This window comes from Falco biarmicus, chromosome 8 (assembly GCF_023638135.1).
Source record: "Falco biarmicus isolate bFalBia1 chromosome 8, bFalBia1.pri, whole genome shotgun sequence".
Classification (NCBI taxonomy): domain Eukaryota; kingdom Metazoa; phylum Chordata; class Aves; order Falconiformes; family Falconidae; genus Falco; species Falco biarmicus.
Genome location: NC_079295.1, coordinates 44753171 through 44774963, shown reverse-complemented (window position 1 = coordinate 44774963; position 21793 = coordinate 44753171). Strand labels below are relative to the sequence as shown.

At 38.6% G+C, this 21793-nt stretch overlaps 1 protein-coding gene across 18 annotated transcripts in view; it reads left to right on the top strand.

Moving 5' to 3' along the window:
* ANKHD1 (ankyrin repeat and KH domain containing 1) overlaps positions 1-21793 on the top strand; it is a 117161-nt gene that overhangs the window by 66112 nt on the left and 29256 nt on the right. For 15 of the 18 annotated variants that reach the window (XM_056350656.1, XM_056350647.1, XM_056350649.1 and 12 more), the window contains 7 exons: positions 596-723; positions 888-1031; positions 1717-1819; positions 11296-12039; positions 19206-19351; positions 19495-19606; positions 20455-20600. In XM_056350656.1, the coding sequence (XP_056206631.1) occupies positions 596-723; positions 888-1031; positions 1717-1819; positions 11296-12039; positions 19206-19351; positions 19495-19606; positions 20455-20600 (1523 nt within the window). The remainder of the gene's footprint in view (positions 1-595; positions 724-887; positions 1032-1716; positions 1820-11295; positions 12040-19205; positions 19352-19494; positions 19607-20454; positions 20601-21793) is intronic. The other 3 variants (XM_056350660.1, XM_056350655.1, XM_056350654.1) reach the window with 1 other exon arrangement.

The following is a 21793-nucleotide window of genomic DNA, read 5'->3' as shown; positions in this document are numbered from 1 at the left end:
AAAAACCTTAAAATGCCACTTTACAATTCTGCATGTTTGTGATCCTTCTTAAGAATTAGTCTGATTATATGTATTTGAGCATTTGTCAAACCATTAAGGGTGTTTTGAATTTTACTTGGTTCATGATACAATGAATCACAAAATATTTTGCTATTACTTTTCCTACTCTGTTATATAGATCAATAAATAGATTTGAAGTACAGCAAACATTTTCAGTTTTTTTAAAAAAAATTACTCCCTCCTTCAGCAAAAACACATCCTCAATTACTGTCTGAAACAGTAAAAATTATACCGTGTAGTGATACTGATAAATGCTTAGAATTAAAATTTGAAAGTTAGTGCTTTTTACACCGTAAGTGTTCCCTCTCTTACCACTTAGGAGGCCCACTGTTACTGTCATTGCTGCATTGTCTTTACAAGATGAGGAAGATGATGTGTAGAAGCCGTCAGTTATTCAAAAACCCTTCTTTTATCCTAGAAGTGTGTATGAATTAGGAAGATTAGAAAGGTTTATCCTATTCCAGACAATACTGTACTACTTGATACTTTCTTTTAAAGAATTTCCTTGTTTAATTCTGAGATCATCTTTTTATAGGTGCCAACGTTAACAGAGCTACAGCTAATAATGACCACACGGTGGTGTCACTGGCATGTGCAGGAGGTCATCTGGCGGTTGTTGAGCTCCTTCTGGCTCACGGTGCAGACCCTACTCATCGACTCAAGGTATTCACTTAAAAATATGTATTTATCATTGATACTGAAAGAACCATGTAATTGATTTAATGGATTAGTAAATGTGTAATTTTAAATGGTCTAATTAATATCTTGTGTGCTACACCAGGTAGCAGAATTCATCTTCTGACTTTATTTTCAAAATCTCACTTCAGGATGGCTCAACAATGCTCATTGAAGCTGCCAAAGGAGGACATACAAATGTTGTTTCTTACTTGCTGGATTACCCAAACAATGTTTTGTCAGTTCCTGCAGCAGACTTGTCTCAACTCACACCTCCATCTCAGGATCAGTCTCAGGTAAGGAATGAGGAATTTTTATAAAATATCACCTTGTATGTTGTAAAGAAACACTTAGTAGATGTTTATTTAGATGTGAACACATACAATGGAAAGAACTAAAAAAAAAAAAAGTCTGCACATTTGAAAGTGGTAGACTGAGGAAGTTGGTTGGTGATGTCTGCGCAGTGTCCTGAAGAGTGCATGAACCTTGCTCCCTTTTCTGCTGCTTAGACAGGATACTCCTAAACCCTAGTACCTCAAAAGAGTATTATATTCTTGGTTGCATTTGCTTGGTATTTTGTTTCAATAGTTCTAAATCCTTGTGATTGCACCCTCAAATGTTCCAGATTTTGTTTGTTGTTTGAAAGAAAATATATTGTGTAAATTTAGAATTCTGCAAGGCGGAGAGGTAACTTCCCAGTGGAGTTAGTAGATTAAAAGCCTAAAGATTTTTAACAATTTTCCAGCCTACGCAGCCCGAGATTTTGTGAAGAGTAATGTAGTTAACTTTGACATAATACCCATAATAAAATAGCACAGGACAGGTCATTCTAAGAGGCAGCATAGCGTACACAGTTTGGGAAGAGTGGAATGGAGGTCCACTGTAGATTATGTATTTTTGTATTACACTTCCAACCTCTGGTCCATTCAAAAGGTGTTTTTTTTTTTAATCAGTGTGTGTGTCTGTGGCTTTGTTTTTAAGGTTCCACGCGTACCGGTGCATACACTTGCTATGGTTGTACCTCCCCAGGAACCTGACAGAACCCCTCAAGAGAGCTCGCCACCTCTTTTGGGAGTTGTGAAAGGTTAGTATGTAGCCACTTAGAGAGTATATGCATTTTGGAAACTGGTAGGCTGGGGACAATTTTATTAGAGCTTATGCACAGTATAGTCCACTCCATCGATTTTTGAATACTTCTAATGAAGTATAACTGAAAAGTATTTTATGTAGTACATAGTTTTTGCTTATTTTCTTGTATTCTACTGTGTAATAACACTGGTTATTCTAATTTTATTATGCTTATTCTGATTTTTTGGAAGAAAATGACTGCATTAACTGCCATCCTGCAGACTGATTAGAAAAAACATTAATAAATTCTAGGTATGATGTGAATTTTTGAATATTGTATGTTGGCCATCTAGAATAGTCACAACTATTATCCATGAACCTGATATATAAACTTTTTTCTGTTTCTACAGTAGCAATGCAAACACATTGGCACTGTAAAATGGCAGTGCAGATCTGCTTACAGGAGAATTTTTCTTGTATTTCTAATAGTACTCTTGTAAGTAATTGTAACATCAGGGTTTTTGCTTTTAACATGGTTGAACTGACTGGTTAAAACTATTTGCAGTCATTAAATGGCAAATTTAGCAGTTCATTTCCATCTGTGAATTCTGTAACGAATTCTTTGTACCTGCTAAGTCAGCTCAGAAACAGAAGCAGATTCTCAAGTGGAAAGTTAAAAACTGCAACTCCCAATGATTTACAGTTTTGGACAGGGGATATTAAATATTATCCAAAGCTCTATTAGCTAGCTTTATGCAATTCCTTTATTCTGGAAGTGCTCAGTGCTTCCTAAAACAGACAAACAAAAAAACCCCCCAGAGGCACAAATGCAGAGACGAAAAAAAAATTGCATAGCTGATGGTGTTTCAGTGTGCAGCCATGACACTATCCATGCATATGTGCCATGAGTGTGACTTCACAAATGCAGTTACTGTATTATTTTCCTAGGATGTGCAAACTTGGTATTTTGGATTTCATAAAAATATGTACCAAACAAATGAAAAGAACATGCAGCTTCTGGTTCAGCAGGAAAAGCTATATAACAGCAAAAAGCTATATACCAGCATGTGTGCCCTTAAAATTAAATAACTTAGTATTGCAATGTGGATTTGTGTTCTGGAAGTAGATTTTGTAATGCAAGGGAATCAATGGAAGATTAAATGATACTGAGTCAGAAGACTAAAGTTAAAAGCTTGAAGGCTCATGTTACTTAAATTATGAAAACCAAATAGTTGATTGTAGTTTAAGAAATAACTTTTTAAAAAACTTATTTCAAATGTCAGCATATACTTCAGGTATGTTTTTAGCAGTTCTGTGTTGTTTGAACTGGCACAAGGGAGATGCAATTGTTCTCAGTGTTTCAGGACGTGCTTCGTGCATGTCAGCAAAACTAATCTGTGATGTGTTGCAAGGGATGTAACAATCCCAGATGTGTCATTGGGCTGATGAAGCATTCCTGAAAACTGTGTGCAAAGCTGTTGTGTATCTCAGATCTTTAAGGGAAAAATGGTATTTTGGTGATAAACACTGTGTGATCATTGTAGTGATACCACTCTGCTACTTTAACTGTGATAGACTTAGTGTTCTTTGCAGAACTTCCATTCTTGTTATACACGCATGGTTTTAATATCCCAGACTTTCATCATTAGGCTTTTCGGGAGACAAAGAGCAAGAGAGTACAAATAGAGGCGTGTTCATTATTTCCATGGGAAGGAACAGTCTTTAAGTTCTTATGTAAGGCAATTGTTTATCCTGGGGAAGACAAATTTCTTGCTTCACAGTTTGAAGTAGCCCCCTGAGTTTTTGTATGAACTCTTAACTGCTTTGAGGAGGGAGAGGAGCACCAAGCCTTCTTAATCTCAACATGGTCTAGTTTTTAAAGACCTGTATTGATTTTGCAAGAAATGCAATAGTAACAGCTTGTTTCTGAAAGAGTTCTTGGCAAATCAGGTGTAAAACTAGAATACACTTGTATGTTACTGTTACGATTCAAATATGGTTTGAGATTTTTCAAGAGGAATTTATGATCTACTTTTGAATTACATTGTTAATCTTCAGTAAAGTAAGAAGACATGTGGAATAGTTGCCATTTAAATGCTTTGCCAGAATAATTATTCAACATAAATGTTCAGCAACTGGAAAGAGAAACATTTCGGAGCTGATGGTGATCTAGAGAGACTCTGAAAAGGTGATATGCAAAGATGGCAACCTCCTAAAGACCTGAAGAAAAACCAAGTGAAAGATGGGGCAGAATTAGTTCACAGGACTGAACAGATTTCAACTCTTAGGTGCTTAGAAAGGATTGTTTTTTAGTGCACTGTTTAGCATGTGTCTGTTGTGTCCACGTAAAAGTGAAATCCCAGTGAAGTTCAGCTCTTTGTGCTTTCATGGGGGAGAGGCAGGAAATACCTACCTTGGTGTTTTGTATTTGCTGCTGCCCTTGCTTGAACACAGTCAGAATTGCTCAGCAGCATGTACCAGTTCTGATGCAGCAGCTCAACACAGAGTCTTTTGACTAGGTAAAACAAATGTGCTATTTCTGCAGGACCAGTGGGTCTCTCCTGGTTTACACTGTGAGGGAGGTGTAAAGCACAGTTGCTATGATGCAGCTTCAAGTGCCCTTGCATCTGGTTCCCTGGGGTGAGGGGGGGTCTTAATGCCCAGCACCTAAAGTGGTCAAAAGGAATGTTGTTGGATTCCTTCAGGAAATCGGCTGGTGTAATAGTGTTGCCATTGATAATTGTGTCTAGTTTATAAATGCAAGCTAATGTTTTTAATAAGAGCAAGATTTGAAGCTCCCATTGGTGTTTGTGATTCTGCCTTAGTCTTTTGCAGAGTGTGCCTGGTGAGCGGAGTGGCTTGAACCCATGGTATGTTTTTAGAACATCATTGAGAAACAAACATGCTAGTGCAACAAGGGGGAGCTCAGGAAGCTGGTGGGAAGCATCAGAGTGGTTTTCTTTAGTCAACATATTTGAACTATGTCAAATTTTAAAGTGGTCTATTTTTGCAGGCTGAGGTATCAGTTATTTTGTATATTTTTCTCCAGATTCGTTTTATTTCATCGCTAATCTGAAATAGTGCTTACAAATGAACTAATTGTGTTAACTGAGTGCTTAAAACCTATCAATGTGCTGTCATTAGACTTCTCTGCTGTTGCTTTTAAGTGGGTAGTAACTTGCAGTGTTTCTCATTTGGCGTGCATGTTTGTTTAGAATTCTGCAAGACCTAATAGGCTTAAGTTAGTCATGTGAAAGCTGCCCACATATGCCTTTGATCCCTGGGAAGGAGACCAGCCTTCCCTTGAAGTTGAGTAGGAGTTTTGGAATCTGTAAGCTTTTTAAGTTAGACCTTCAGTATGCAATATTCCCTGTATCCTCACGCTAAGTCTAACAGTAATGGCTTGGAGAAAGGAAATAAAATGAAACTCTATGTAACTTTAATAGCTACAAATTCATGAAATACATTTTAATGCAGTATCTGTCTTCTGTGCCTCATACTGAGTTATATACTGACAGAGATCTCATGAATGTATGATTTAATTGAAATAGGGTCCAGGTTAACAGAACTAGAAAGATTATATTGTCCTCACTGGGGTGAAGGCATTAAGAAGGCAAGATGACATTCTTGCTTTTCCATTCTGACTCCTTTCAGACTTCTCTAGTGTACAGTCCAGCTGTCTACTCATTGTTTCACGTGCCTCAGCATCTTCTGATTAACTCTTGCCATTTTCTCCATATTTTCTGCCTGGGTCAGCAGCTGACCTGGTTGTCCAGGAGCTTTCTAACTTCATTAATGCTTTCTTAGCAGACTTAAAGACTTGTTATTCTTTTATGCGAATCTTTAGTAGTGCAGGCAGATGAGTTAAAAACAAGACACATGTAGGTCCCCAAGAGCACAAGATTATAGAAATCTTTTCATGGTAGTTCATGAAATTCTGCTCCTTTGAAGCTTCAGCCACCTTGCCACTGACTAATTTAATTACATCTTAGCAATTTTCCATTTAGATACTGTCAAGCCACCAGAGGAAACTTTGGAAGACTGAGATTGGAAAGTAACTCAAATTTTTGAATGTCAGAAAATTGAGTTAAGTTTGGCTTGGTTTCAACCATGTAACCATTGCCTTTTGGTTAATATTACACCTATTCCCTGCAAGTTTTCCATATAAACAGTTGCAGGATTGATAAAGATTGGCAAAAATACTGCATGGTTCACAGCATGAACCATGTAGTGAAAATGCAAACTCCTCTGACCATACAGCCCTCCACAGATTGTCCTGTCCTTTATAAAGAAGAATTAAATATGTATTAAAAACTATGCAGCAGATTGATTTACTTGGGAAAGGTAGAGTATTTTTTTTGTTGCCTAATTAGCAAGATTATATACTATTGTACTTTGTGTGTATTCGGATTGACTGATTGTTGCCCCAGGTTCTTAGAGCTGAATTTCTTACTCATATGTAGTAGTTAAATACAGAACTTTGGTGAAAATTCAATGTTGAGCTCATCTTATTCCAGTTGATAAGGCTGGTGAATTTTAATTGCAGACTGCAAATCTAACTCCCAACTTTAAGTGAAATCAGAGTTTTAAAAAAACCTAAACTGCAAAAACAGTGAAGAAGCAATTCTGTTAAAAAAAAACAACACAGAGGTTGTAGTATGGATTTGTTTTCCTGATATCTGTCTTTTGTGAAGTGAGGAACAGACTGTATCTGGTTTTTTGGTTGGTTGGTTTGTGTTTGGTTTTTGCTTTTGGGGTGGTTGGTTTTGGGGTGGGTTCTGGTTGATTTTTGTTTGCTTTTTGTGTTTTTAGTTGGTTGGTTTAAGTTCTAAGTAATATTATGTGTCAGGATGACATGGTGATTCATACAGATTTATATACTAGGCATCAGTTCCAGCAGAGAAGATATATTTGAATGTACAAATGTGTATCTTACAATTGACCTTTTTCTTACTATCATTTTTTAACGCTGGAAAAATCTTTTGGAATTTAACTGTTTGGATTTGGATCAATTTTTTTAATCTCTTTTTTTTTTAAAAAAAAAATAAATTAACAACTCCAGAGATTGAGGAGCTGTCAGCAAGTCCCAGAATTTAATCTAATAAGAAGTGAAGTATAATACAACAAATTCAGATGGTGGCCAAGGTGAAAACCACTAACCTGAAATGCAAGTTGTGTTGCCAGAAACTTTCTGATGAGTATGATGGATTGTAAAAAAACAACACAACCCAACAAAATTCTTGGGTCTTTCTAATTTTTTGAAAAGGCCTTAAAAATAAAGCAGTACTTTTTCTTAAACCTCTGTTGCTTGCTCTAAAATACAACAAATGTCTGTCCTTGCTAATTGATCAGTTAGTGCTTTTAGGGTAAGATCTGAACTAGGCTTTGTTTAAGTAAGAAACTTACTTGTGTACTTCATGTTTCTTGAATGCTTCCTTAGAGTATGTATCTCAGTCAGACTTGCAGGGGACAGTGCAAATACTTGCCTGTGCTACCACTGTACAGTATGAGACCGTGATTTGAGTGTTAGCAAATGTAGGTAGTACATCTAATAACAATGTCATTGGAGTCAATAAGCTAGTTTTAGCTAGGTTTATTTTGGACCAGTAGCATCTCATCTGTGCTACTCCATTCATTGCGAAAGGGCATATAAATTACTTCTTTCCTGGGAGAAGGTGACATCCTAAGGGTTAGAAGCCAGGGCTAGAAGAGCAAGTTCCTCGAGAATGAATCATAAGCACTCGGGATGAAGTATGGTGTTGGACTTGTTCATAAACAGCAACCCTATAAAGAGTGAATATGTTTTAAGCAAATTCAAATTAGAAGAGTTTAATTGCTTAGGAGAGCTATCTGAGGATTATGAATATGAAGGTTATTTTTTCAAACTTTTGTTCAGTGTCTAGGACCTTTAAATGTTACTTGCAGCCGGAAGTCATTAAAAACTGGTAATGCAGTCCTCCCTACATAATATTGGGTGGTCAAGAGACCAGTAATGGTGCTTGTGGGAGGCTTATCTGGGTGAATGGACTATTCCAACTCAGGTACTTAAGAGATTATCTGCAGTGCATGGGAGAAGTACAGGAGTTTTCTCTAGGAAACATCTACCTCTCATTTCTTGGAGAAAATAATAAGACAGAGAAATGGATGGGAAGCTCTGTTTGTGCAAACCAGGTCTTGCCCCAGGTCATGTGTGCTGGTCAAAAAAACTGGCTGAAGATGCATGCTCTGCAGGAATGGTGGTGAAGTCTGAGTTGGTCAAGTTACGAACTGGGACCAGAACCTGTGGGAATATGGAAATAAAAATAAAAAAGCAATTGATGCTACTGTTCACAAAATAAATTGGGAAACAGTAATTTTCTTACTCTGGCTTTCCTGGAGTGCCCATAACCACTCTGGGTTTTCTGCCAACCGAACAATTGATTGTCCTGCAGTCATGATTACCTGAAGGCAGGGGGTGTTTGTGTAGCAACATCTGGATTTTATTGATCCTCAAGTCTTCATTTCATACTAAACAAGTCCTCTAAAAGTGGTGAAAACAGTTGCTTTAGAAGCTAGATTGACTACTTAATATTGCTAGCTCTAATTTTGTAGTAGGTTAGTTGTGTACAAGATTGCTCCACGAAAAAGATAAATGAACAGTGACAAAAAGTTAAAGTAATTATTATCTGGCCTGTGATTGGATTTTTAAGTCTTACTGCACTCACGTATTTCAAATGTGAAAGTATGAAGTAGTATCTTGTTCAGAATTATTTACTAAAATGGGCACAGTGTTTTTCAGAGTATTATAAGAGAGATTTGGATAAAACAGGAAATCGTTACTTTAAAATACTTCCAATGTTATAATATTATATTACAATGCTTATGTATTCAAAGCTGCCAACAATGTCTTCTCCACCTCTGGTCTGAAGTGGCTCTTCAGGTGTGCATGTCAGGTTTAGCAATCTTTCTTCCTATTGCTCATCCTCCTCCAGTATCCCCAAGAAGACAGGTTGCAACTATTTTCTGGCATGGAAAGGGTGATCTGGAACCTGGAAAATGGCCCAGTTAACTAATTAGAAGCTGATTAAATTAAATCTCTGCACCTCTTCTGAAACTTGAGAGCCCAGCGCTTCACTTCTTGGTTTCCTAATGTCTGTCTTCAGAAACTGTCCCAACTTTCTGTGGTCATTTCTGGTCTGACCCGCTGTGTGGGGAGCACTGCTTGCTGTGAGACCGGCCTTGGCTCCTCTGCTGAGTCCCAGCCTTCATACGAGGCTGCACTTCTGCTCTTTACTTGTGCTTGTAGAAGTTTTCCTATGACAGGCTTGTTTTCTCCCCAGGTGGGACTTACTGAGAGGGATAATATTGGTACTTTATTGTGTGGGGACTCTTTGAACTGCAGGCTTTCTTTCCTACAGAGTGATGGAAGCTGTCCAGAGCTGCCAGGTCATGGGAATACTTTGCATTAGGATGGAAATGGTAGATGCAGTAACCTTAGGAACGACATTAAACAGAGCAGTGCGAAGGGTTCCCATCTTAGCTGTGTCTTAAAGGCAGGGTTAATTTGCAGTTAGCTTTCTATAACATTTCTGCTGCTTCAGCAGCGGAGCAGTTTAGTTTCAAAAGACAGCAACTAACTTTTATTAGTTTCTAACAAAGATATAGACAAGCATTTCAGACATTTTTAGTGAGTGAAAATAGAATTTTCAAGAGTGGTCTGCAAAACTTAAGGCACATTTTTTTAAAATTTAAAGGGTAACTATATAAACTCTTAAGTATACTACAAAGCCAAATAGCCAGTGGCTTGATCTAAATATCCACCAGTCAGCACAAAGCAAGTTATTGCTAAATTTTAGTGAAATTCTTTATTGTCTTCTGAAAAATTGTCTTGGGACTCACAGTTCAGAGACTAAATAATAGTAATTATTGGAATAGGTATTCAGCTGGAACTACTGACAAGGCAGTTGTATAAAGTACCAAGTTGGAAAAGAGCTTACTGAAGGGTGTCGACAGTATTTGTGGGATGATGGCATATTTCCTGGGGTTAAGATTGTTGTTTTTTCCCTTAAATTTGGAATATGGTTTGCTTTAACTCCAGAGAGCCTGGTGAAGGTATTCGGCACAGAGTTGGTTCAATTCTATTTTAATATTCTTTCTTTTTATAAGGGAAAAATCTCTTTAAAGAAAAAATTCTCACATTTGTTTGCTTTTTCAGTTAGTTCCTCAAAAGAAGATTAATTTCAGAGTAAGGTGTATGTGACTCTGGTTTTGACAGCAATGCAAAATGAAGTAATTTTTGCATTAGTGTTTTAGTGAAGGAATGCCCAGAGAGAAATAAATCGGTGTTTGAGGAAACTTAATCCTTCCAGAGCTAGTGACTGATCTGGCACTTAATTCCTGCACTCAGATTTTCACTTAATTGTGTGATGTGTAGGTAACTTTATTAAGCCATGGCTCAAACTGTACATAACTTTAATTCCCCATTTAATGATTAGTTTTATGAGTCTGGTTTTTTTAAGTTACAGATATCACTGTTTGGGTATAGCAAATGAGTGTTAGTGCAGAAAATTATTTGATCAGGCTAAAACTTTACACATTTGTAGTTAAAGTTTCTTGCACGGATGTCATAATTAAAATTTCAGCACTTAATCAATTCCTTATGAGCAAGATCTGACTGGAGGCTTCACAGGTGTGGCATTCAGGAAAGTAACTTTGGCTTGCTTGAAGGCAGTAAGCTCTCAGAGAAGCACTGCCCTGGCTTGGTGTTCCTTGCTAGTTTTATATTGAAGTTTTAAGTCTTAATAGTGACAGAATTGTTAATTTGTTACTGGAAAGAGGGAGGCAAGCAAGCTGTTAATTTTGTCTCAGAACTTTTAAAAAGGTGCTAGATCGCCAAAGATTTTTTTGTATACATTAAGTCTGTACTGACAGGGTTCTGTTTGTAACATGAAGGTGGAATGCTCTAGTGTTTGGAGCAATTACAGTTCAAAACAGTGATCTTACTATAGAGTTAGTCTTCTCTCAAATACAGATTACTCTTGGTTTTAACTGTGCTGTTGGAAGTTAGCCTCTGGAAAATAGTCTTAGTTTAATTGCTGTGCACATCAGAACAACTTTGGGAACTCAGTAAATTATTTAAATTGCCTTATTCTTCTTGCTGATTGCATTTCCTGGATGCATTGTCATGTGTCAGAAACCGTAAAAGTTCCTTATTCCTTAAGATTAAAATAGCTGTGTTCAAAGGGATATTAGGATCAATACTGAAAAATCTAGCTATATGCTTTGTCCTTTCTTGTCTTAACATGGAGTGTAGGGTTTACCTTTCTGTGGTTTGACAGATGTGCAGTGTTAGTTGTAAAGTTTTTTTTGGTTTGGTTTTTTTTGGTTGGTGGTTTTCTTTTTGTTTGGTTGGTTTTTTTTTTTGTTTGGTTGTTTTTTTTTTTTGGTGGGTGAGAGGGGAGGTTTGGGGTGTCTTCAGCATGGCATTTTTTCAAACATTTTTCATGTGCTTAGGTGCATCCAAGCAGAAGTCAAGTTCCCTGCAGGTAGCAGATAAGGACCTACTGCCACCTTTTCACCCATACCAGCCTTTGGAATGCATAGTAGAAGAGACTGAAGGCAAGCTGAATGAACTTGGACAGAGAATTAGTGCTATTGAAAAAGCACAACTTAAATCATTGGAATTAATTCAAGGTGAACCTTTAAATAAAGATAAGATTGAAGAACTTAAAAAGAACAGAGAAGAACAAGTACAGAAGAAGAAGAAAATATTGAAGGAGCTGCAGAAGGTGGAAAGGCAGTTGCAGATGAAAACCCAACAGCAGTTTACCAAAGAATATTTGGAGACCAAAGGTCAGACAGACACAGCACTTACCCTGCAGCAGCAGTGCCCACTTACAGGGGTCTTCCCAGAAGTGGAAGCCAGTAAGGGTCTGCCAGAGGGTAACTTCTCAGGGTTCCCTCAAGCTGACACAATCTTGTCTAAAGATGATGAGCAACAACAGTCTCAACCACCTGCTGAACAAATAGAGTTTGTCCCTACCCAGCCTTTGCCAGCACCGCAATGTAATTATTCTAGTAATTTAGGTTATAATGGGACAGAGTCTCTTGAACTTCAGAAAGCATTAGGGAATCAGCAGAATGTAGGACAGCAGCAGCAAATTGCTGGACAGGGGCTCTTAGTTCAAGAACCAGACGGATTAATGGTTGCCACTCCAGCACAGACGCTTACCGACACTCTTGATGACCTAATAGCAGGTGGGTTAAGAAATGTACCTATTATTGCATTAATTTGTGTGCTCCGTTTCCCTCTCTCTCCTTCCCTCCAGAAACATCTTGGGGTTTTCCAGTTTGGGAATACTTGCTTAAGAATAAAGTTCCTGATTAGTGCTATTAATCCTAACAGTGACTTCCAGCTCTAACATGAGACTTTTAAATATCTTTTTTCCAAAGTGCAAAACTTTGTTTTAGCCCCTTTGGCTTCATCTTTTTCTGTGCTGCTTTAAAAAGCCTTATCACAGGTTATTAGTAGTGCCCATTAGGAGGCCTGAAACTGTGACAGTTTTTTATATCTTCTGTAGAATTTTCTATACAGGCTTATACCTCAGTGACTTTCTTCAATGTAGTAGCCATCTCTAGAAAAAGCCAAATTATTGTCACTTGTATGGACAAATATGTCTCTCTCCTTGCTGCTTGAGGTGTTGCTACAGTTTAAACACAACCTGGAATCCATGCACAACCACTCAGTTCTGTAATGGCTTGTGTTTTCAGAATACCCTCTAAACCCTGGTTGTTACACAGGAATATCTGCTTGTTAGATATAACATGGCAAAAGATGTGTCCTTTTTTCTGGATGAAAAGCAAAAAGTCCAAACGTGTTTCCATTTGTTGATAACGGTGTGAAGAGGAATGGAGGTTCCCACAGATTGGGTTGTGTGAGTCTCCTGTGGAGAAAGAGGTATCATTTTGGTTGACTTAATTTCATGGATTTGACTAGGATTGATATTGCTGCTGGAGGTATGTAGGATGTAGCCAGTGTTGTCTGGTCTGTAGTTTTGGGGTGTGTGTGTGTGTGGTGTGGTGTTTGTTTTGTGTGTTGTGGGTTTTGGGGTTTGTTTTGTTTTTTAATTCAGTGTTTCTTCACTTTTATTTGCACCTTGTGTCTGTCCCTCAGCCTTTATTTTCCTGTCTTCGCTGCCCCCCCCTTGGTAGGCACTGCCCTGTCCTCTTATGTTCATTTCAAGGCTGTAGAAATGTGTGGTAAGACATTTTGCCAGGCATTCCTGTGGGCTTCTAGAATCGTAATTGCATCAATCTCATACAAGTTGAGGCTACCTGCAACTTTGCAACCTCCATGGAAACCACAGTTGATGAAAGTGTGTTGTGTTGTACCAGCTCCCTTCAGCTCTACAGTGGAATTCAAAGAAAGCCTCTTGTATTGCCTTAGTTCCCCCTTTTCTGACATAGTGTGCCTCCCCCCAACTGTATGGTGCTCTTCAGAGTATTCGGCCAACACTAAAACAGAAATGCAATTGGAATATTCTTGATTTTTATTACTTGAGATTTGGTATTGGAATGTGTGAGGAGGAGAATTTGAATGGTTAATGCAAAACATAATCAACAAGGGCTTAATCTTGGGAGTAGTTCCTGTTGCTGACAGTTCAGCGTATCTAACACAAGACCATGTAGTAATATACCCTTTCATGGTTAGCAGTAGTGTATTACTTCCAATACTCAGTGCACCCAAGATGAATAACTGCTGCATCAGCTGAATGCGAGAACTGCGCTGTTCGAAAAAAGATTGCCACTAACCGGAAAAGCTTTATCTTAAAAATAATTTTTAAAAAAAATCTTGAATAGACATTGCTTCATCTTCAGAAATTGTTTAGTTTTTGCTAAGAAATTAGATTTACTAACTTCCAAAATTTAAACAAATAACATGTTCTTCTACAACTGTTGGAAACTGTAGTTACAGAAATGCAACTTGAGGAAACTTCAGCTGTTCTATTCCAGAGGCCTCTACAAAAATGTGTTGATGTTGCTTTATTGAAGTATATTTTCTTCTGAAATTCACAAGTTTTACTTCCCTCCCCCAAAAAAAGTTGTTTAAAGAGAATTAGGTATTTTGCTCACTTCTTAAATCCAGACTGTGTAAAAGAGTGATCCCTGTTTAAATTATAATCCTACTGTATCTCAAATTTATGTACATTTAAAAACAAACTGTAAATCTACCTATTCATACTCCAAACTCTTTGATCCATATATAAAACACACTTAGCCTTTTTCCACAAACTTGCCCAACAGCCCTCAATTTTGTAAAGAAGTTTTGAGCAATAGAAACTGTTACGAGAACTGATTTTTACATGCGTGCTACAGATGCCAGATAAAATTAAGGGGCTTGTGCCTGGTGTGTGGGAAGTCTGTCTCTTAGAGAAAGTTGTCTTGCACTTGGGTGTGCTGATGAAGTGTGCCCTTGGTGTGCAGTAATGGTGGTGAGTGACTCTTAGTTTAGAAGAGCTATGAACATTTTTATTGCTGCTGAGTATTCCAGTTTGTATCAGATCTGCTTCAGAAGAAAAGAAATGCTAAATCAGCTTTTTGGCCTCTGCACTGAAACACCTTTTACTGCTGCTCTTACCAGTGGCGATACAAGAGGCAGGTTTTCCAAAGCCTCAGCTGAGACTAGTTGTAAGGGAGAAGCTGCGTTTCTACAAAGCCTCAAATCTTTATTTTGCTGACTAATTGTGACAACACACATAAATAGAGTATTTATCTTGCTAGTCTGCTGACATAATTTCTCAGCTGCTAGGTGTTGAGGTGGTTGATGTCAAGGTGCAAAGTGCTAGAAGTTTCACTGGCAGTCAGTCACTGGTAGATGTGTATCCAAGTCCCCTCTTTCATAAAGCTATGCAGAAGTAACAGAGTAACCTTTGGAAAGTCAGGTAGAATCTAAAAATGAAGGAGCTCTTTCCGCTCCAGAACATTTCAGTTCTAACAGAGTTTTATATGTGTTGAAGCAAAAATCTTGCAACTGATCCTATCTGTGAAGGTATGACTAGTAAGTCAAAACTGGCTTTACAGAAGAGATACAGACGTTGTGCAGTTTAGGGTGGGAAAGCAATGAATTATTTTGGATCACATCTTCCAATAGGAGAGGATGTTTTGAATCTAATTTTCGTTACTTAGTACACATTTGTGTGTACTTGAAGCATCTTGTCTTCCATAGTTGGAATTTCAGTTCAGTTCACATTATGCATTTACCATATTAGATTTCTTAATTGGCAGTATCTGAATTGAAGCTTTTTTGTGTTTTAAGGTATTCAAGATGAGGAACTTTCTTTTCTTTGGTGCTAGGTTTTGTCTGTAGTTGGAGTATTTTTATTCCTATTTGTTTTAATCAGTCAGTATTTTTAGTCAGGAGGTGGCATCTCTGTGTGCTTCTGTCTGACTCTCCTCCTGCAAGCTCCCATTCCAGGCATGTTTTGAGAAACATGTTATTTGGTCCAGAAATTATGGTTGTGGTCAGTTATACAGAATTGCGGTCTTTTAAGATCATGATTTGGAAGATGACATCTGAGTTACTGTATTTAGGATTGTTGTTTGGAGTAAAACTGATTACTAGGATAATCTGGTGTGAGAAATGGTGGCTCATAAAATGAGTTAGCAATGTGCAAAAGCCTCAGTGCAGTAACATGCTACTGAGAAGTTGTGGGAACAGGCTGAAAGACTTATTGGTCATGAAAAAGGGTTGCTTTCTTTGTCCTGAAAATCCCGGTTCCTTTGAGGAAAGGGAAACTGAAATCCCAAGTCCAGTGTCTGTGAATGTCCATGCTCATGGAATGACAGCAGTTAGGTAGAGGCAGTTTCAGACTACAGCTGCAGTCTCATCCAGAGCTGCTTGATTGAGGTTCTACCAGTGCCTCCAGAGTCTTACTTAGATAAAATACCAAGTTCTTTCTTCCTTGTGTTTCACTTGTGGTCCTGTGATACTTTTTCATAACTTTTGAAAACAGTCATCAGTGTCTTTGGAGACCTGTCTTCAACTTCACACTGATTGAACAAAAGACCCTCTGGAAGGTTGCAAGCCCTTCTTAAAATGTGGGGAACCTGGATTTTGCCATGTGTAGAAAAATACTTATTTTTTAATACAAATTCTTTGAAGTCTCTGGAGACATCCAAAACCTATGTCACAAAATGAGTATTTTATAAAGATTTGAGGTACACATTGTGACTTTTTTTTGGGGGGGTGGGGTTGGGGTGTTGTTTGTTTGGTTTTTATTTTATTTAAACCAGTGTCTGGCTATCAGTGTGTTTATCAGCACCCTTCCTGGTGAAAAGACAAAATGCCTGTTCAGTAGGAAGGAACATTTCCTGCATGTTGCAAAGTTTCCCCATGTCTTCTCAGAGAATGAAAGCCATATGTGTTTCTAGTCTGTTAAAATTCTGCAATATGGCATAGAGATGCTGAAGGTGATAATCTCCCATGGTTGGTTTTATGCCCTCCAGCTAGTCTTTTGCTTTGGAGTCTCGGGCAGTGCCAGCGCTGCTCTCCACTGCTAAGTTACATTGCCGCAGTTGTTCCTGCATTAATGCCAATTATTGAGATGAAAGTCTGGAGTGGGTATGGTGGTATTGCTCCATGGGGAAACTGCACATTAGCTTCTGGCACTGTGAGTATGACCTTCTAACTACAAGTGATTGGCAAGACATCCTTGACTTCCCTGGGGCCCATGTTAGACTGATGAAGCCATCCCAGAGGTTATGGCTGGGCTCCTGGTAGCAGGAGGCAGAGGCAGAGAGGTGGCTGTCCCATTGTGTCCCATCGGTGAGATGACCTTGTCTCCCTGCATGGGGTTCAGAGGAGCAGTAGCTGTCCCACCATCTGTGATCAAGGTTGGTAATCCGGAAATGGACTTGGAAATACAAGTTAACTCTGTTTTCATACAAATGTATGTGAAGGGATGTTGTAACCATTGTTGCAAGGTCAACTTTGAGTTAAAAAACTGTATGTTTTTGTGTAACTTGGGCTGAGCTAAATCAGCCCCGTGAAACTGGAGGTAGAAGTTCTCAGACATGTTTTGCTCCACAAGGCTTGAATTATGTTGATGCTCCATTGGGCCAGCTTGCCAGCCACACTAAGGAAATAGATAATTACGCTTCAGAAAATCCTGCAGTTTTGTCAACTCAGTAGAGGGGATGATTAATCAGTGTGCGTTGTAGGTCTGTTTGTTAGATTATATTTTAAACAAGAGTTTGGGGTATCAGTACAGGGGTTATCTACATTTCTATTGCCTTTGGTCTTCTTTCTCATGTTTGACATCATTGTTACTGTGCACGTGAAGCGCTTAGCACACATTCATGTGTTTCAAACACATGATGAAAATGTAAAGTATGCAAGAAATACTTGGGCATTTTCAGTCATGGTTGTGAAATACAGAGAATTTCTGGAACCATTGACAGCAGCACTAAATATATTACTTTAAGGACCCTTAAACTGGGTCAGGTGGAGCCCCTCTGCATACCCCTGCTTTGTATGCACAGCCCATGCACATGTTTTTAGACACATTTATTGTTGCAAGATCTGAAAGCATTTGGCCAGTGTCCTTCATGAGGAAGGACCAGTTTGATTTATTGTAAGTCCTTAAAAGGGTGATTTGGTGTCTTGTGTTTTGGAAGGTATAATCTTTAGAAATCCAAGTAGTATTTTGCACGTCAGTGCATTGAGCAAAACAACTGTATTGCATTAATGCTCATCTGCTGCTAAAAGTGGTAATCTATAGTAAGGAGATGAAGTGGGAGCTTTTATATTGGAAAATTTTAATACAAACCTGGTTTGCTTCACATTACAACCTTCTCGAGCAAGAGTCAACTCTCAGTTCAGATACAGTACTTTGTTGCTTAAATGTGGTAGCCAAATGTTAATGCTGGTTTTTGCTTATGAGCAAGGAGATTGCTTTACTTAAAAACTACAGCTGAAAACTTGTTACCTCCCAAAATTTCAGTGACAACCCCCCACCGTGTTTCCAGAACCCAGCTGAAGTGACCCACCTAAACTTTCTCTAATCTTATGTCTCCTTTGTTGTGGTATGCAGTCCTGTAGGCTGAATTAGTGGTGTTACTGGTCATGGTGAGGATTTTACTAAGACTTTTTAGTCTGCACCATTTTCCTTTGAGTAGTTGCTGGTGTGCAATGTGTCAGTGGAATAGGGAAGGTTGAGCTGGGGAAGGTTTGCAAAAATTTAAGTTGTACGCAGGTTTGAGTTCATCCTTCATCTTCCTGTATTGCTTGAAACACTTGGACTAAAACAAAATGATGCTGCTTACCTGCAGTTGTTAGTGTTTTCCATCAGTTGCTTGTTGCAGGAATACTACAAGGTATTGTGTATTTTGAAATAATTAAAATGCTAACGAGGTATGCCATGTAATGAGACTGCAAGGTATAGAAATTTGGCAATCCAGCAGGGACAATACTTGTCAAATCCAGCTGCTATATTAGCATGGCTTACTATGGTTAAAGTGCCCTCGTAGCTAGTGCATAGGTTTGTTAGACCTTCCTGCCAGGTAATCCCAGCTGAGCCTTAGACACATTCCGGCTCCCCTCAGACTCTCATTTGGTTACAAAGGCAGGCAGAGGTCTTGGCCCTGCAGTACGTATGTGCAAGGATATGTCTGCTTGTTCTGGTAAAGGTTCATTTAAAACTAGTTGAATAAAACTGGAGTCTCTTCCCCGCCCCGCCCCCCCCCCCCAATATAAAAGTTTCATTCCTTGTGACACCAAGCTGTGTTAGATCTTCAGGATGAAATCTTTTACAGATGGGTCAATCAGGATAAATTTTAGGGAGCACAGACAGTTTTCAGCTTTCTTATTTTTGTTGACTGCTCCCTCTTGTCTGCTTTTCTTCTACCCTTATTTACTGGGTTGTTGCAACTCTGAGACACGTTTAATGGTGTAAGTTACTGTCAGTCATCTTGCTTTGAAAACCTGCTATAGGGACTAGGTATGCACTAACCTTTACATGAAAAACGTAGGAATTCCAGAATGAGACTGTATTTCTGCACATTAGGTATGTGCTTTAGTGATGAATCATTTGTCTGCTTAAAGTGAGCATATGATTGAATTTTAACAGTGAAGGTTACAATTTGAAAAGGATAACAAATAACCTTCATAATTCATACTCGCAATGCATACAGACTAATTCATAAAAATATTTTCTAACTTAACACAGTTCAGAGACGATGCTTACACTGTTCAACTGCCAGAAGGCTTCTTTGTGCAAGACACCAACCTGTTTGGGTTTGGGAACACTTGTTTCCCCCCATTACTGTTTTGTTATTAGACTGTTGCAGTTAAACAGGACTGAATATTTTTCATATAGAATGTGGCATTCCTGAGAGTGGATCGATAACTTGGTATTACTTTTCAGCTGTGAATAGCAGAGTGCCCAGTGGCTCCACCAGCTCCTCGCACGCTACTGAATCCCCTACGTCTGAGCCTTGTTCACAGGCATCATGCAATGTGCCCTCGCAGTCAGTGCTCCCTATGTATCCTTCAGTTGACATCGATGCACATGTGAGTAATTGCAACTGGTTTTGAGTGGATTTGCTTTCTGATAAGTTCTGAAAGGAAAAAAAAATCTAGTATGGTATTAAAAAGTTATCTTAAAGTATTTTTATTTTCTGAATATCTACTTCTTTTTCTTCCCAACTGTGAAGACTGAAAGTAATCACGACACTGCTCTGACCCTTGCCTGTGCGGGAGGTCACGAAGAACTTGTATCTGTACTGATAGCCCGTGGTGCCAATATTGAACACAGAGATAAGAAAGGTAAGCTAAAACAGTAAAACAGTTTGACCATGAACTACAATTTGAAACAGTAAATTTCAAATTGGGATTTGGGATTCTTTGCTCCAGAGAATTATCACAGCATGCAAAAATGTAGAATTGCATTCCTGTGCTTCATGTAGAAATGTTGGCTATAATATAGCCAGGGACATTACCTGCCTTTCTATGTGTATTTTTGAAAGGAGCTGCGTCTGAGTGGTATCTTAAGCAGATATGTGAGATGTGAAATGCTTTTGTCTTTATGATCCACCTTCTACAAAAGACCTTAGATACTAGGTAGAGCAGCTAATGGGGGTAAATAGCAAATCTTGGCTGACAAAGCTAACAGGGAGTAGTTGTCAGGTTGTGTATCCTATTGTCACCAATAACTGAGTTCAGCAAAATCTCAAATCTTGTAGAGCTGAGAGAAAAAAAACAACCCACATTGCCACTGTCCTTGGAGCTCACATTGACTACTGGAAATAAGCAGCAGGCACAGTGCAGATGTGTTCACTTGTTGGAGCTTTATTAAACAGGAATTAAGTGGAAAGCTGCAACTTCTCTAAAGAGATGAGTTGTTCAGAACTTGATCCAAACTGATGAGTGCAAGTACTGTTTAGATTTCCTTTGAAGAGTCTTTGGCTATATTTGGCTGGAATAAGATGTGTCAGGGTCAGAAGAGTAAGCTATAGGAAAGGGTCGGAGATTGTGGCCTATACCAGGAAGCTCCCAGTCTGGGGAAGATGTCTGCTCAATAGATGTCATTGTGCATTAACCATTTTGTGTATTTCTGCAGCTTTAAAACTTTTGAGATTCTCAAGGCTGCTTTTAACATGATCTCTTGTTACTAGGTTTTACACCTTTGATTCTGGCTGCAACTGCTGGACATGTTGGTGTAGTGGAAATTCTTCTAGACAAAGGTGGGGATATAGAAGCACAGTCTGAGCGTACAAAGGATACTCCGCTCTCATTGGCATGCTCTGGTGGACGCCAAGAGGTATAGACATACTTGTCCTCAGTGGGTTTGAATTTGCTTTGTAGGCAGTTTTTTGTACAGTGGCGGTGGTTTTTTGGAGGGGTTTTTTTTTTCGATGGTATAATAGATCATCTTTTTTCTGGAAGTTTTTTTAACCTGTATAGGTGTAGCTGTTTCAGGTATTTCTTTTCTTGCAAGAGGAAAGGGGATTTATTCTTTTCTCCCTTGGGTATTCCAGTTTTGTTAGCTAATGTTTGTAAGTTGTGGTCATTCTTCTGTTGATGTATCCTTGCGAGATAAGTACTTTTGTGAGGGAGGTAGAGATGTTTAATGAATAACTGTATTTACTGCACACTTCCATTACGCTTTCCCCTACTCTCAAAACTAAAACAGCTGGTGCAGGCACACAAGGACAGAAACTGGAATTTTGTTGCCAGTACATGGTTTTAGTGGTAATGTGCAGAGCTGATAAGTGCAGATGCAGGATACGTTACACTAGTCTTTTAAGGATGCTTCAGTTTTCTCTGAGCTGGGTTTGTGTGTGGTTTTTTGTGGGGTTTTTCTGTTTTGGTTTTTGTTTGGGGTTTTTTGTGGGTTTTTTTTTCTTTTTGGTCCAAATAGGATTTGTTAAATCCTTCCTATGTTAGTCATGGGCATACTAGCTTAGAAGATGGCATGGAGATGGCAAAGGGCTCTATGCCAGATACGGGAGTGGTAAATTTGGGAACTTCTAAAGCTTAAAACAATTGGCCAAAACTCAGAGTTTCCACTTTGACTTCTGAATTGCAGATCTTTAACTGTGAAAGTGCTGCTCACACATAAAAGGAGACGTCAGTTTGGCCTGTGGTAGCATTGCTTATTGAACTACTTAAGTCTTTTGTTCTTCCTCTTTATATTTTTTTCCTTATGCCAGAATCTGCCTCTTCTGTTTCTGGCTTAGCAGCTGGCAACCTTTTTTTCTAGCTTATTTGAAAATCACCTAGCCTCTGTTAGTAATAAAATGAGGTCCACTAAGGTGCAGTACATCACCAGAAGTATTTCAGATTTCCCCCCTTTTGTCTTAAACAGCTTCTGATAGAGAAGTGCTTCCTGACACTTGTTCCATTACCATGTGTTTTATTGGAAAGATGGTCAGACTTGGCTCAGGTGTCATTTGAATTAAAGTTGTGGGAGTTTTTGAAAGAGAGGCTCAGTGTGAGACATTATGGGAGTGG